The sequence below is a fragment of the Paecilomyces variotii genome, assembly GCF_004022145.1.
Source record: "Paecilomyces variotii strain CBS 101075 chromosome Unknown C8Q69scaffold_6, whole genome shotgun sequence".
NCBI classification, from domain to species: Eukaryota; Fungi; Ascomycota; class Eurotiomycetes; order Eurotiales; family Thermoascaceae; genus Paecilomyces; species Paecilomyces variotii.
In genome coordinates, this window is record NW_021167145.1 from 427,282 (window position 1) to 443,001 (window position 15,720).

At 46.6% G+C, this 15,720-nt stretch overlaps 4 protein-coding genes across 4 annotated transcripts; 2 read left to right on the plus strand and 2 right to left on the minus strand.

The window, feature by feature from the left end:
* The first annotated feature begins 245 nt into the window (after positions 1-245).
* On the plus strand, positions 246-6,825 carry C8Q69DRAFT_468388 (ankyrin repeat-containing domain protein). Its single transcript, XM_028630686.1, has 3 exons — positions 246-1,439; positions 1,499-2,316; positions 2,382-6,825. The coding sequence occupies exons 1-3, from the start codon at positions 402-404 to the stop codon at positions 6,427-6,429; spliced, it is 5,904 nt and encodes a 1,967-aa protein (XP_028484604.1). The 5' UTR covers positions 246-401; the 3' UTR covers positions 6,430-6,825.
* Positions 6,826-8,102: 1,277 nt separating this feature from the next.
* On the minus strand, positions 8,103-9,822 carry C8Q69DRAFT_468392 (hypothetical protein). Its single transcript, XM_028630687.1, has 4 exons — positions 9,033-9,822; positions 8,738-8,968; positions 8,588-8,686; positions 8,103-8,532 (listed from the first exon to the last, which is right to left on the minus strand). The coding sequence occupies exons 1-4, from the start codon at positions 9,666-9,668 to the stop codon at positions 8,377-8,379; spliced, it is 1,122 nt and encodes a 373-aa protein (XP_028484605.1). The 5' UTR covers positions 9,669-9,822; the 3' UTR covers positions 8,103-8,376.
* A 958-nt stretch (positions 9,823-10,780) lies between these two features.
* On the plus strand, positions 10,781-13,095 carry C8Q69DRAFT_276263 (hypothetical protein). Its single transcript, XM_028626859.1, has one exon. It carries the CDS (start codon positions 10,964-10,966, stop codon positions 12,605-12,607), a length of 1,644 nt encoding a protein of 547 aa, XP_028484606.1. The 5' UTR covers positions 10,781-10,963; the 3' UTR covers positions 12,608-13,095.
* C8Q69DRAFT_507342 (catalase-like domain-containing protein) lies at positions 13,079-15,391 on the minus strand (the record flags this gene model as incomplete). Its single annotated transcript, XM_028632881.1, has 11 exons — positions 13,079-13,281; positions 13,348-13,734; positions 13,784-14,195; positions 14,291-14,387; positions 14,438-14,445; positions 14,502-14,594; positions 14,649-14,892; positions 14,969-15,107; positions 15,171-15,239; positions 15,293-15,329; positions 15,380-15,391. The coding sequence occupies 11 exons, from the start codon at positions 15,389-15,391 to the stop codon at positions 13,079-13,081; spliced, it is 1,701 nt and encodes a 566-aa protein (XP_028484607.1).
* Between the last annotated feature and the right edge of the window lie 329 nt (positions 15,392-15,720).

The window sequence follows — 15,720 nt, forward strand, 5'->3', positions numbered from 1 at the left end:
AGGTATCCAAAGCTATATATTAGGCTTAGCCCATTACATTAGTAGAGCAATATAAAGAATAAAATAAGTTTATAATATACTCCATAAATTAATTCCTGACCTTATTCCATCCTATGTTATAGGGTATTAATTCGCGGCCGTAATTTTGGGCGATTTTGGCGGGCGATTGGCGCCCGACCCGGGGTCGGGCAGGATATAAGTTACCATACTAGGTTATTATTCACCAATGATTGACCTAACTAGCTCTTACCTCCAGGGCTGAAGCTAATTATTGCTTATTCGGGCCCCCTCAGATGAGGCTCACTTCCTTTGCCACTTCAGCTCCTTAAAGTCTTTAATATTGCCTGCTAATCCTTCTCGCCCGATTTTGTCTTTGAATACAATACAGAGACTGAGGCAGCATGCGTGACACCGGAGGAGGTTTCAACGAAAGAGAGGCTAAGCGACCCAAGTACGAGCCAGGCCAGGATTTGCTGCGATCATCAGCACTGAAGGCATTTACCCATACCGACTACACAGTGGGATGGATCTGTCCACTACAGATAGAGCTTATTGCAGCTCTCGAGATGTTGGATGAGGAGCATGCAAAGCTGCCGCAGCAACCTGCGGACCACAACGTCTATCATTTGGGTAGTATTTCAGGCCATAATGTCGTTATTGCCGGGATGTGGCAGGCTGGAAATCCTACAGCCGCAACCGTCGTTGCACAGATGCGAATGACATTTCCCAATATCCGATTTGGCCTGCTGGTTGGCATTGGAGATGGCGTCCCCGTTGTGACAGAACATGGGATGATTCGACTTGGCCATGTGGTGGTCAGTAAGCCAACAGGGCAGTCATCTGGTGCTATCCAATATGACCGTGGAAAGGCGGAAGATGGTATATTTGTGCGAACTGGCGCTTTAGCTCTGCCACCGCCAGTTCTCCTTCTGGCTGCAGATTCCCTAGGCGCCCAGCGTGCTCGTTCAAGAGAAGACCCATTGCTACAGAACATCCAACGTATTGACACCAGCCTCCCTGGGCTGCGCTGCTATAAATTCCCCGGCAACAACAAAGACTACCTTTTTCCGGCCGAATACAAACATCTTCGTCCTCGAACATCATGCGAGGCGGGTCAATGTGACCTATCCCAACAGATTTTTCGGGATGAAGACGAGATATATGCGGCAGATAAGTGGATTACCGTTCATCGAGGCACGATCGCTTCTGGGGAGGTCGTACTCAAGGATGCCGTGAAGCGAGATCTTCTAGGCCAAGAAAGTGGAGTTCTATGCTTTGAAATGGAAGGTGCTGGCGCATTAAGTGATTTTCCATGTCTTGTGATCCGCGGCATCTCAGACTACTGCGACTCGCATAAGAATGACGAGTGGCATGGCTTTGCTTCAGCTGCCGCGGCTGCCTACGCGAGGCAGCTCTTTTTTCACATGCCGATAGACAAGGTAAGGTAGTGAGCATAATACATTCCCAATTCCTGCACCGATACACTGACTAATTATAGAAGCTAAGTCTAGTACCTGTTGACGATCCTGGGATAAAGAGGATAGTTGGAAGAAGCGATGACGAGGAACGACACAAAATTGTCGAATGGATTTCATCAACCAATTACACAACCTCCCAAGCTGACATTCTGTCTCAAAGATGTGAAGGAACTGGACAGTGGCTACTAGACGTACCCGAATTTGGTGATTGGGTAAAGAAGAAAGGAATACTCTATTGTCCTGGCATTCCTGGAGCTGGAAAAACTACATTGGTGTCTATCGTCATCAACCATCTTCAAGAGATCTTTGCCAAGAATCAACAAGTCGTTGTTGCGTATATCTTCTGTGACTATCGAGAACAATCTAAGCAGAAGCTGAACAACATACTTGGAGCGATTTTGAAACAGCTTGTCCAGCCAATGGAAACCCTCCCAGATGATTTGAACATGTTATACAAGTCTCATCAAGCCACTGGATCAACACTGCAGAGGAATGAGCTGACCGAGCTACTCATTTCAGTCGCAAATTACTACTCTCGGGTTTATCTTGTCATCGACGCATTAGATGAATGCCCAGACTCGGATGGAACACGGAGTACATTTATATCTCATCTACTCAAACTTCAGAAAAACTGCAATGTCAATCTCCTCGCAACTTCAAGGTTCATTCCAGATATAACGGCGAGGTTCGGACATTTCCCTTCCGTGGAGGTCCGAGCTAGCGATGCAGATGTGGCGTTGTATACAGAGGGGCGTATACATGAGTTCAACTGTGTGCGAAAAAACCCAGCACTTTCTAAGCTTGTTGTTTCATCCATTACCAAGACCTCTGATGGAATGTAGGATTGCCCTATGAAGATTAAGCCTACCTTGCGGCGGAAAATTTGGCTTACTTTATACCTAGGTTCCTCCTCGCAAAGCTCTACTTGAATTCCCTGAAAGGTGAACCCTCTGTCAAATCGATCAAATCTGCTCTCAGCAGACTCCAATCTGGGTCAGGAGCATATGATAATGCATACCAAAAGGTTATGGAGCGAATTGAGCATCAAATTGCTGGACAGGCAAGTCTTGCTAAGAGATTGTTATCGTGGCTTACTTGTGCCCGGCGCTCCCTCACTTTGACAGAGCTTCAACATGCTCTTGCTGTGGAGACTGATCAGAGCTTTTTTGATGAAGAGAATCTTCCAGACATTGAAGACATGATCTCTGTCTGCGCTGGCTTAGTGACCTATAGCGAAGAAAGCCATATAATTGCGCTGGTTCATTACACGGCAAAAGAATACTTTGAAAGAGAATGGTCTTCCTGGTTTCCCCATGCCCAGGGTAATATAGGTAGGATATGTGTGACCTATCTCTGCTATGACTCGTTTGAATCTGGATGTTGCGAGACATTGGAAGATTATGAAGAGAGGTGTCGTCGATATCCTCTCTACAATTATGCCGCATCGAACTGGGGTTTCCATGCACAAAGGCAACGCCTTGATCACGAGCTTGTTTTTCAATTACTGGAAAATGATAAAAAGCGAGCAGCATGTGCGCAATCTCTGATTTGGTCCGATCATACCTACGGGATCGAGTTTTGGAAAATCCCCAAAGATACCACAGCGCTCCAGCTGACGGTCGAGTTGGGCCTTCTCTACGAAACAGAGTACCTACTAAAAAGTCACCATGATGTTAATGTCCACTCAGATTTCTTCGACACTCCGATTATAACGGCCATTAGTAGTGGCAACGAAGACTTGGTACGCCTTTTGCTCCGCCACGGGGCGTGTCCTGGCGATATGAGTGATTTTGGAGCAACTTTGGTCTCCATTTCAGCAAGCATGGGTCATGAGGCTCTCCTCGGCCTCGCCCTCGAACTGGGTGTAGATCCCGAACTTGGTGACAGGAATGACCGCAGCCCTCTCTCATATGCAGCGGAAAATGGCCACGTCAAAGCCGCTAAGATGCTGTTAGATGCAAAAGCAGATATCGAAAGAAAGGATAAATGGAATGGTAGGACACCCTTGGCCTGGGCAGCTGCCAACGGCCAACAGGCTGTTGTCCGTCTGTTACTTGAAGCAGGTGCTCGACCTGATACTAAGACCACCGGAAGTGCGATATATCACGTCGCGCGGACACCTCTTTCTCTCGCTGCCCAAAACGGAAAGAGAGAAGTCGTGGAGCTATTACTGGAAAAAAATGTTGATCCAGACGAACCCGATGCCAACGGTCGAACGCCACTTTCGTGGGCTGCCGGGGAGGGCCATCTAGATATAGTCCGAGATCTCCTCGCCGCGGGTGCAAATATAGATCGAATGGATGCACCGAAAGATGGGTTGCTGTGTTTTGGTCGTACGCCGCTGGGATGGGCAACGCGCTCGTCCCAACAAGCTGTCGTTGAGCTTTTGCTGGAAAAGGGGGCGAATCCTAATTCATTTACTGAGGAGTCACCATTATCAACTGCTGTCCAATCAAAAGATGCGCAGTTGGTTGAGCTGTTACTCAGATATGGAGCAGATCCCAACCCAAATAATCGTCTGCGTCATTCAGACATTCTTGGATATGCCATTCTTGTCAAGGACAGAAGGATGCTAAGATCTCTGGTGAGATATGGGGCCCAACCTGAAGCTACTACGACTCGTGATGATGCATTATCATGGGCGGCTAGGAAAGGTCATACCTTGTTTGTCGAAATGCTTCTAGAAGAGGGTGCTGATATCAATACGAGAGACCCACAAAGTGGAGATACTCCCCTATCATATGCTGTGATAAACAAACACGAGGAAGTCGCTGCACTCCTAATCGAGAAGGGAGCTGGTGTTGATGTCCAAGATTGGAATAACCAAACAGCATTGTCAAAGGCAGCAAAACGAGGAACCACAAACGTGGTCACGCTCCTGCTTGAGAGAGGCGCAAATATCGGATCCAGAGATAACTTCGGCCAGACACCACTTTTTCATGCCCTCGAGCATGGGAACGAGAGAGTCGTTGAGCTTCTACTCGAGAAAGACCCTACTCTATTCCACAGCCGCGATGAGGTTGGCCGTAGTGCTCTCTTGATTGCTACAGAGAATCGACTGGAGGCAGTCCTGCGGCTTACTAGAGAGACCCAAGAGCATTCCGAGATACTTACTAGGGAGCTGGGAGCCGTTCTCCGCACCATATCCTCGCCACAATACGATCTAACGCAGAGCAAGAGCAGGAAATTATTTCTATGGGCGGCTAAATATGGTCACATGGAGGTGATTGAATTTCTAGCGGGAAAAGGCATCAGTTACGTCTGCGAAGATGAGTTTGGAACAACATCTTTAAATTTGGCTGTCAGAAACAGCCAAGCTGCTGTGATCGAATTTTTACTGAAGGAAGGTATTCAGCTAAATACGGTAGATGGTTCAGGCTACGCTCCGCTTTCATGGGCTTTTATCGACAATAATGATACCATCGCTTGCTTTCTATTGTCAAAAGGTGCAGACCCTCATAAACCCGTCAAAATTAGACCAAGTCTGAATGCCGGGCGTCTGAATTCCCCTTTATTCTTGGCTGTCAGACGAGGATTCGAAAGAACTGTTAAACTCCTTCTGCAAATGGGGGCCGATCCAAACTCGTCTATCACCGTTGGGTCACAGTTTGATGTATTGTCTCTGGCACAATGTATCCCTGGGAGTGTCTTATCCACTGCTGTAGGCAATGGAAACTACAGCATCGTCGAGGCGCTCTTAGATCGCGGTATCGATAATGGTCTCTGTCATGATAGCCTTATCTTGGCAATGCAGTTCCGCGATACGCCGCTTGTTTCTCTCATCATGCGAAAGGGAATTCGGGAAAATTGGCTAATTGAAGAATATGGACAATCTGTCTTGTTCTGTGCAGTATTTTTTGGTCATATTGATGTGGTGCAAAGCCTGCTGGATGCAGGCATGGACGCCAATACGCGGCCCACAAAGCGTTCTATTGACTTTCCCCGAAGAAATAGAAGGAGGGGGCAGCATTGGGAGCAGCGTGCGGGTGGAAATGTCACTCCATTGCGGTTTGCTGCGCAGGAGGGTCACGAGGCGGTCGTTAGAGCCCTTCTGGACAAGAAAGCGGACCTGGATGTCGGATCACCATTGCAGTGTGCAATCGATCATGGCCATGCAACAGTGGTCGAGCTCTTGTTGCAACATGGAGCGAGGATGGATATTCAAGATCGTGGCTCTCTTCTCTTGCAAGCCGCCCGAAAAGGTCATCATGACTTGCTCAAATTTTTACTCAGAAAGGGTCTCCATTCGGAGTCAGAAGCCTCTAATAAAGGGTGCTTAGTCCTTGAAGCGGCCTCAAACAAGCATATTGATGTCGTTCGTGTTCTCCTTGAAGAGGGGATAGATCCAAATTCCGTCGATAAGATCGGTCGAAATGGGTTGATATTGGCAGCAGAAAAAGGACGACCCGACATCGTGGATATTTTGCTTGATTACGGTGTTAGTGCGAAATCTGCAGATTATCTTGGACGCACTCCGTTGTTCCTCGCAGCAGTGACACGGAATGTTCCTGTTGTTAAAACTCTTCTTGAAAAAGGAAATGCGGATCCGCAAAGCACGACATGTGCTGGACGTTCCCCCCTGTCCGTGGCCCATGATTTCAAGTTTCACGAATTGATTTGGCTTCTAAACGGAAAGAAAAACGGGAGTTCCTGTCCTGAAGAGCACAATTTAGGTACACCTGTTGATAATTACTGGATCTGCGATACTTGTGAACGCCCTCTCTCTGAGATGGAGTGTTTTTCCCGCTGTTCAATTTGTCAAAACTGCGAGTACGAAAGTCCATTGCATGTATGCATGGAGTGTGTTGCTGGGCAGTTAGGCTGCTATGATAAGTTACATACCTTGGAGAGAGTGGTTTTAATTGAGGGTAGACCGATTACCATTGACAAAACTTCCAGGTGGCGCCAGCATACATTGCCGTTTCACCCTGCTCCTAATCTGCCACTATAAAATCAGTCTGGATTAGCCTCCTTTGAATATATCGCGACTATGTAGTACTTGAACAAACTTATGGCTCTCTGTTTCTACTCTCAGAAGACTATACACCTAGATAAACCAGACAGGCTCTTTTGATGCAGGTTTATATAGCATCGCTTCTACTTCGTAAGCCTCAAACTGCCCCCTTTGTAGCCTGATCGTTACCCTCAGTCATCATTACTTCTATGGTCGAGGCATTTGCCCCTATTTACCTCGAAGGAAAGAGTATTTATCGACCATTTATAAAAGGCTTTCAAAGCAAGAAATTGGCTTATAGCTCTTCCTAAGAGACTACGTGGATGATCAACTCAATTAAAGCAAGGTTTCAAGAGATCTAATCGAGAAGCAAAGAGCTACTTGAACAGTCACTATCAAATCTGTTTTCTAAAGTTATCTATAATCTAGGTTTCTAACGACACTTTTCGAACAATAGCTAAGCTAAAAAAGCCTTACTCGATGGAGCTGAATTTATAACAAGACGCATTAGTCTTTCGAAATTAATAATAAGATATTATAGCTCTTGTTCAGCACAGACTTAGTAGGGTCACTAGAAGTATAACGTAGAGATCTTAATATTAACTAGAGAGAAAGTAAACCTAGCATGATGCTAGAGTTCATAGAGCAAAATATCCGACACCGCCACTGATAATTAGACTGCTAGTAGACTATGTAGCAAATATCACCTGCAAACATTTTGATCGAACTTACTCCCGAAGGGCTAAAGAATTCCTGGTTTTTTGGAATCGAAAACCTCCTTCTCCACCATGTAAACTTCATCAATCAAAGGCCGTGGTAGCTTGTTTGTTGGTCGTGTGGTCTTCTCCGTCGTAGGACCGACCATACAGAATATACACTTTTATAAAAGGCAAAGTGTGGACTTTGACCAAGCAAGGGTACGTATGCTGACATGCCTTACGGGCCAAATAGAGCAAGTAAAGCGGGATAATCCATTGCTGACCATAGTTCGGAAGATGACATGGACACCTAGCATCCTATTAAGCAGCATATAATTCACAATATGTCTTCTCCAGAGTTCCTAGGGTTTTATGATTCAGATTGCCGTTATCGGCCTCGTCGAGGTGTGCCTCGGTGTCGCCTTAGATCAGAAGCCTAGAACTACTTGCTGGACCTAAACACTCGGTGCCGAGAGTTAAACTCAACTCAATGCCAACACTAATTGATTTAAAAGCTGTTCTACAGAGCTCAATTCCCTTACTATCGTACTGCTACGTATTTATAAAGGAGGGCTTAATTCCACGTGCCTTTATCCGTCCCCCTAATACAACTAGTGCTCGTACCTGCAGGCTCCCCTGCCAATTGAAATAAATATAGCGAATAACATAATGCCACCTAATCAGGTTCGGCTGCATGGTAGCGTTGTTAGTCTGATATATATGTGGGGATAAACTAACCTATCGCAGCTGTTATTGAATCAATATGGATGTAGATTTTGACTAGATGGGTTAAAGGCCCTAGATGAAGATCTTTGGCTATCTCAGGTCACAGCTTATGCGAACCCATTACATCTTCTTGGAAAGATCATTTACGAAGGATCTGGTGCTGTAGGAGGCACCACAGATAATACTACAGGAGGTCGTCGTGGAAATGAATCGAGTAGAGAGCCAAATTATCAGGACATTGATTCGCTGATTTGCTGTTTCCAAGTCCTATGATAGAGGAGTTATCGGCACTAGAATGAGGGGTATATAGTGAGCGCGCAACATATCTGCACTGTAGGCTCTTGGGTGTTGATAGAATGCTTGATTCTCTAGGATCGAGCTTGAAGCTCCAAGCCATCCAAACTATCTTTCAAAGCATCTCACTATGCTCTACAGGGGTATGAAGTAGTTCTCAAATGGGGTCCTCAACATCATACCTATCAAATCCTCCCAAGGTAAGATTCGAGGCATCATGTTCTTCTCACTCCGCAGGCATGTCTCTTTCAAGTCCCTCCAAAACATGACCCACAAGGACCTTCACTGCCTCGTCCGCTTTCTGTTCAAGTTCGTCGGGAACTTTGTGAACCGTGATACCTGGAGGGGCTATGACAGGAATCTCGTCCGGGGTACTACTAGTCTTTAAAATGCATTCCATTAGTACACATATGATGAGCCCATATTGACGAACATACCGGGAGGCTACTGGCATAACGTTGGAATACGCCGAGATAAGAGTCTTTGTGAGGCTCCGCACCGACCTTGTCGACCGCATCTTGGATTAATTCTTCGAACTGTCCAAGTTCATCAGTTCCATCCATGGAATTCTGTAAGTTGAGACATACCTCATTGATATCCGCGTTTTCAAGAGCATTCTTAGTCGCATTCTTTGCAAGATCATTCAATTTGCAGAGCTTGATGAGTTCCTCCTTCTCTTGATCGGTCAGCTCGACACCATCTTGGTGAAGAAGCTCACCGGCAGAGGTGTAGAAGTCGTCGAGCACTTCTCCGAATTCGTGGCTGGGGAGAAATTGGAAGTCCTTCGTATTTTGTGCCTCGAAGCTATCCGCTGCTTTCTTTTCACCAGATCAACTTAGCTGACTATTAATATACGGAGATACAAAGCAAGATTCCACCTACGTCTGGGGTACCAAATGCCCTCTTCAGCTTCAGAAGCACGAGACTTCCGCGTAGGGAGCTAAATTTCCATCTTTTCTCTAGGCCGTGATACCCGTAATGTGCGCTTTCATATACCGTCTTGGCAAATACGTAACAGTTCCTGGTCCGCAAGTCGTAGCCACGTAGCCTATCAGTGACTTCTTTCAGCAAATTGGCTAAGCTGACGACATTTAGATTGTCGTCGTCAAAGGTCAGCGACAACAGAGGGAGAGGAAGGAGAGGAAGAATGCGACCAGACGATGACGAAGACGAAGAAGAACTTCCGAACGAGCTTCCAGCCGAGGTTCCCGAAAGATGGCTCGAAGAAGATGGACTCAAGGGGCTAGTGCCGTATGACCATCGACCGATAATGACCTGGTCCTGCTTTTGCTGACGCTCCGCCAGCACACGAGTGCGGCCCTCTGAACTGGAACCAGTATCTTCCAAGATGATTTGCAGATACTCATGAGCCAGTGCGGAGTTCAGGTTCTTAACGTGTGTGATTCGTCGGACGAAGCAGCGAGCATACTTGGATGCATTTTGGCTCAAATCGGAGTACCACTCGCCTGTGGTTATGACTTTCTGTTCGGAGGTGAAGACTAGTGGCTGGAAACCCATATTGATGAGAAATGAACAGTATCAATATACAATCTTGATATCTGTTGGTTTGCTCAAGGGAGAGAAGGAAAGAGAGAAATGAAGGGAGATGAAGCTACTATATATGCATTAAGTATACAGGATTACAAGGAATGTTGATTTTACTTGTAAAGAGATGATGATTCTATTACATTCCAAAATATAATGGAATCATAACTCACTATCCTAGTCAGCTGTGGTAAGATTATAGATTAATTGTCTGCATAGTACTTATGCAAGGCTAGTAAAGTGGTGTGTAGATGAGGGGCAGTTATGTGGTATGGCAATACAGATAACCATTTCATACAAACCAGATAAATCAGAATCATTGAATAGGATTAGAACGAAAGGATAACAGGACACATGTATATATATGAGACTTACTCGATAGATTGATGTATAAGTATACATATTTTACCGGAAGCAAGAGAAATCTTTTCTCATAGATCAAGGCCATCCGTATATCTCTATCCATATATCTCTGAAAAAAAAAAAGGGGGAGGGGGGCTACGTATCCTGCAGCATAGCAAGAAATCAATACTTCGGAGATGAATTCCCTTTCGAGTTTCCCTTGTTACTATCATGGATAATGAACAACCTGTAGATTCCACGTAAGCAACGAAGCAACACAGCCTGCGCGTTGCTCGGGTATCACTGCATACTGATATAGATAGTATGGATGGTGAAGAACCTATTCTTTCGGCACTGGCGATCCGATACTTAGTAGGCGATCTCCCTCACCTTCCGCTTTGGGCTAGTTTTGCGTATAGAGAACCTCTTGAGCTCAATTCCCCCACAATCAAGCATCTTCCACAGGCTCCAAGAGATAATAAACTGCCTTTCGGAGCTCCTAGGCTCCTAGTAGCAGATCTCTGCTTATTTGGCCAGCTAGTTGAGTCATCTAGTAGATAACTAGTTATAACTAGCCTCTCCGGTCACGTAGCTAGAATCAGGAATTCAAGCTTCTTATTAGCAAGCCCAAGACAGCTTGTAGATCCCATGTAAGCAACCAAGCAACATAGCCTGCGCGTTGCTAAGGCTTTGTTGTTCAGGTATCACTGCATAACAATAGAGAGATTGCCCTGATTTCTATACCAAATATGGTCAACCAGAAGTGATGAACAAAAGAAGCGAAAACAAAAAGAAAAAAGAAAGAAAAGAGAACAGAGAACAGAGAGAAAACGGCTGGTGACTGTTGCAAAGCCGGGCAGCTCGACTTCGGAGCTGGCGCGTTCTCCGAATCTAGCTGATTTTTAGCATTGTACTCAAGGTATTTAATGCGTTCATTGGGCTTCATTTGGGGACTTTCACGTTCAAGCAGCTGTCGAGAATCCACCATGGCTTCAGAAGTCGCAACGGCGGCGTGTATGCCGATGCCTTCTACTCATTCACTCGAGATGCCTTCCAGTAATCTAAGACTGAGCAACTCGGGCTCAGGGGAACTGTCGTTGGCTGTCAATATGGAATGGTTCTGGGATGTTGGCATGTTGCACGTTCGCTTTCTCAATCACGACGACCGCTGCCAGCAGATGGTGAAAGACGCGGCGAAGATCTGGGAGAAGTACGCGAACATTCGGTTCGTCTTTGACGACTCCTCGGAGGCAGATATTCGCATCCTGTTTGACACGAAATTGAAGGGTGGCAGCTCGCTGGTTGGAAAGCACAAACAGAAGGAAACGCCGTTAGACAGACCGACTATGATTCTGGGTTCCGGGCTTAGCGACCGGGAGTTCAAGAGAACGGCCCTTCATGAACTGGGTCATGCATTGGGTTGCGTCCATGAACACTGCAGTCCAGTAGCGAGCATTGACTGGGACGAAGAAAAGGTCGTCTCTTGGTACGAGGAGAATAGTGGATGTTCCCAGGACAGGGAGTCGCTTCAGAAATGGATTCGGGCCAATATCACCCGACAATACAACTCCAGCTCTTCTTTCCAAACCACTGAGTTCGACGAAAGGTCGATCATGGTCTACCAGATCCTTCCCGGCTGGGCGAAGAAGGGCTATTGCGTCGACTGGCCAGACAGTCTTTCCGAGGCAGACAAGATGCTGATCCGGAGGATCTACCGTTCTATCTTGCCGACAACCGAAAGTGGCCAGTATAGCACCCAAGACAGTAGGCTATGGTACCAGCCGAAGGGGCAAAATGTCATGGAAATCCAGCTCAACAGTACACGCGAAAATGAACCAAATTTCACCGTAGGGATCACACATTTCGATCTGGAGCGTGAAAAGAACATGCATCTCCAGGCCTATGCGGACGACTTCCAACGGGACAGCTTCAAACTCCATCTGGATTCGATATCCGGCACCACCCAGTACTCAGCCGCCGCCACTTGCCTCGTGAGCGAACGCCATGATTTCACGTTCCAATCTGGCACATACGCGACCAGGCAGAAAGATAAAACGTATCCCGATGGCAAGGAGTATACAGCCCCCATCAACTTCGAAAGAGCCTTTCGGACGACACCAGGCCTGGTTGTATGGCTCAAGGCCTTCCAGTTCGACAAGGGAGGGCGTCTCAACGTTCATGCGTATGCAGGGAATTCGGACAGGAACGGATTCGATCTGCATATTGATAGTTGGGATGATGCCCGCCTCGTGAGCGCCGAGGCGTCGTGGATTGCCTATGAAACCGACCCACCCGGCATCCACTCCGGAGTCCTTACGTTCCAAAATTTCAGAGAGAACGAACAGCAGTATGGGGATACAAAGCGTCATCAAATCAAAGAGAAAAAACTGGGCGAGTGGCAGCTCAGAACGGTGTATGCTGCTATTTCCAAATTCGATTTTGAACCAGATAAGATACGGCTGTCCCTCAAAGTCAATCCAAGGGTCTCTGCTTTTGAAATCGACGCAATGACTTGGGCGGACAGCAAATGTCATGGAGCAGAGGTGTCCTACCTGGCGGTTTGTGCTTGATTTGCGTGGGGTTGGCCAGCATCGCTCTGTTGACGGAGGGGTGAGGTCGGCGAGATGCGATAGCGAGGCGGGGTCTACAGAGCTTAATTCCCTTACTATTGTACTGCTGCGTATTTATAAAAGCATGCTTAATTCTATTAACTGCCTAACTTATGGGGTTTAAATACATTCTGGTCCCCTTTTATATGCCTTCATCCGTTCCCCCCAATACTACCAGTGCTCATATCTGCAGGCTCCCCTGCCAATTAAAAACAATACAGCGAATAATATTATGCCATCTAATCAAGTTCTGCTGTATGGAGGTGTTGTTAGTCTGATATATCTGTAGGGATAATCTGACCTGTCGCAGCTGTGACTGATAATATGGATGTAGATTTCGACTAGATAGGTCGAAGGCCCTAGAGATTGTAAAATATCGAACAGGATCATGAAGATCTTTGAATATCTTAGGGTCCGGTATATGCAAACCCATTACATCTTCTTGAAAAGATCCTCTACCACACCGGTTGAAGGATCCGGTGCTGTAGGTGGAACGTAACTGACTTCGTGAGGTTGCTCTGCTCCTGCTTCGACACCCACGGTGGTCTGGGCCAGTGTCTTATTAGCGAGAATTCTCTTCGTCAAAGCCTTTCTGATCTCATCAGCGAGATCGCTATTAATCAGCTTGAAGATCTCTGTCCCACAGGCGTCAGCAGCAGTAATATGGGCTCCGTCGGATTTGCACTAGGGTGTTTACTCACCTAGCGATCTCTGTTGTGTCGGTATTATACGGGCCGTAGAGAGAGAAGCCACAACATTCGTCACGAAGTTTTTCCGCAATTTTGGAGTCATGCTCATGTAGTGATCATTGCATTGTGTGTAGTCCGTGGTGTCCATAGCACTCTTAAAGCGTTCAAGGTTGCCAGACCAGTTGAGGAAACTTATATTATGGTTGTCCGGGGCGACCTTGTTATCATCGCTTCGAATGTAATTGCGCGCGTTGGCGTAGTTGGTCATGTTGTACGCTCCATCTCGCCTTGTGGGGCTGTAGACATATGAGCATGGCCGGTTTGTGGGCAGCTGGTCGTTGTTGACGCCGAGACGGTATCGTTGTGTATCTCCGTAGGCGAACAGGCGAATCTGAAGTACTAACCTGGAAGTTAGCGCCGTCGTATGAATCAACAGGTTCTGACGTACGAGGATCAGGAGAGATATCCCAGCCAGGCACGATATTTGCCGGATTGAAGGCGGCCTGTTCTACTTGTGTGAAGAAATTCTGAGGACATTCAGTCAAGGTTATCTTGCCGAATTCTTTCCATGGAAACACATTCTCTGGGAGGATCTTGGTGGCATCAAAGATGTTCACAGGGCTCATGCTGGGGTCTTTGACTATTTGTGCCATGACCTTCCAGGCTGGGTACTTGTTGTTCACTGGATCCGATCGCGCTTTCGTAATTTCGGCATATAAAACACGAGCCAGCCAGTCTGGGTCCTTACCAGCCATGGTGGTCGCAGCGCCCAGGTCGAAATAGTCATTGTCAGGATCGATGGCAGGGTCAGGAACTAGTTTGATCCTGACCAGGGTGTGCTCCCAACTGTGGTCTTGTTTCTAAATTATTTCGCGCATTGTCAGTATCAAGGAGCGAGCCATGTCACAGAAGATCAAGTTGCAGCAACCTTTTTGGTAAATGTATAACAATGTACACTAGATGCCTGCATTCGAGAGTACGACTTTGGAGTACCCTCATCACTGAAAATTCTCATCAATGCGTTATACCCCTCTGGGTGGTTGTTGAAGTAGCTTCCCAACATTAGCAAAATATCAATATACACTCGAAGAGATTCCCTTACTCCCAAAACTAGGTGCTTGTTAGTCAACCCAAATATGTAAAAGACTGCAGATAGAAGGCCTTACCATGTTGGAGTCCGGCAGGTTGCTGGCGGGATCACGCTTCGTCGCGTGGACAAGAGAAGGGAACTTGGCAGGGTCCCTGATCAAGAAGATTTCCTTGAATTGCATGTTAGCTAGAAGGCAAACCCTTTGGCATCCGACGGGACTTACAGGGTTGAGAAACAGCCAGTCAAGGTTCCCTTCCTCAGTGTAAAACTTAAAGGCCGCGCCCTTGGTATCTCGCACAGTGTCCGGGTAGCCTCTCTCCCCAGCAACAGTCGAAAATCGCGCAAAAAGCCGTGTCTTTTTGCCAGTAGCATTAAGGAACTTAGCATCAGTGTAATCGCTTACCGTGAAGTCCTTGTTCGTAACTTCGAACACGCCGAAGGCGCCTACTCCCTTTGCATGCACGTATCTGTTGCAACACAGTTTCTGTGTCAGATACTTGTCTTGTCCATTGAGGGACTGCTAGAGCGATAGTAGCGTCTCACCTTTCCGGAATCCGCTCACGGGTAACATGAGAGATGGTATCAATAACATTGAGATCTTGGATCAGCTGGGAGGCCATTCGATGTTTGCCGTCCAGCTTGTCGACTCTTTCCGTCAACAATGGATCCTCCAACGGACAACCTAAAATGGTCAAACAATCAATCAAATGCTACTGAGGTAGCTGACGACAAGTTAGACACTTACCATTTGACATGGTAAAAAAGCCCTTTGAGATGGGCGCATCAGGAATCTTCCCAGCATCAGGACAGAAATCTATGAAAGTCTATAAGCCATTGACTACCACCTTGGGGCTGGGTGATCGTTACCCTGGGCCGAGGTGGGATTGGGCCTTGCTAGTGACTCCTTGAGGTAGAGTTAGTAATGAATGATATTTGTCTGTAGGATATTCATACTTTATGCTCCATTGGGACGATGAGATCAGTGATCGCAGTAGGTTTAAAGAAAGAAGTAGGTTATGATGAGGTACGATTGCTTCTCAAGCATCTCTAGGGTCTATTTATGAGTTGACAGGACGTAGCATCACGAACCTCTCACATCATTTCGAAATAGGGTCAGTGTGGTATTGGATCATGGAATGTTAAGGCTGGTTGAATGCAGAACGAGCATGTTACACAAATGACTCCTTGACTTAGAAATTCTCCGCCAGGAAAACGAAGAATGCACATCTGCAGCAATTCCAAATTATGTTCATCCCATTTCTAATCAGAGCATTCATGCCGTTTGCAAACCGATG

Coding starts and splice junctions, on each gene's coding strand:
- C8Q69DRAFT_468392 (XM_028630687.1), bottom strand. CDS start 9,668: ATGGGTTTCCAGCCACTAGTCTTCACCTCCGAACAGAAAGTCATAACC. Junction 8,687..8,737: donor AAAACGCGGATATCAATGAG/GTATGTCTCAAC, acceptor GAACTTGGACAG/TTCGAAGAATTAATCCAAGA. Junction 8,533..8,587: donor GTTATGCCAGTAGCCTCCCG/GTATGTTCGTCA, acceptor TGCATTTTAAAG/ACTAGTAGTACCCCGGACGA.
- C8Q69DRAFT_276263 (XM_028626859.1), top strand. CDS start 10,964: ATGCGTTCATTGGGCTTCATTTGGGGACTTTCACGTTCAAGCAGCTGT.
- C8Q69DRAFT_468388 (XM_028630686.1), top strand. CDS start 402: ATGCGTGACACCGGAGGAGGTTTCAACGAAAGAGAGGCTAAGCGACCC. Junction 1,440..1,498: donor TTCACATGCCGATAGACAAG/GTAAGGTAGTGA, acceptor GACTAATTATAG/AAGCTAAGTCTAGTACCTGT. Junction 2,317..2,381: donor ACCAAGACCTCTGATGGAAT/GTAGGATTGCCC, acceptor CTTTATACCTAG/GTTCCTCCTCGCAAAGCTCT.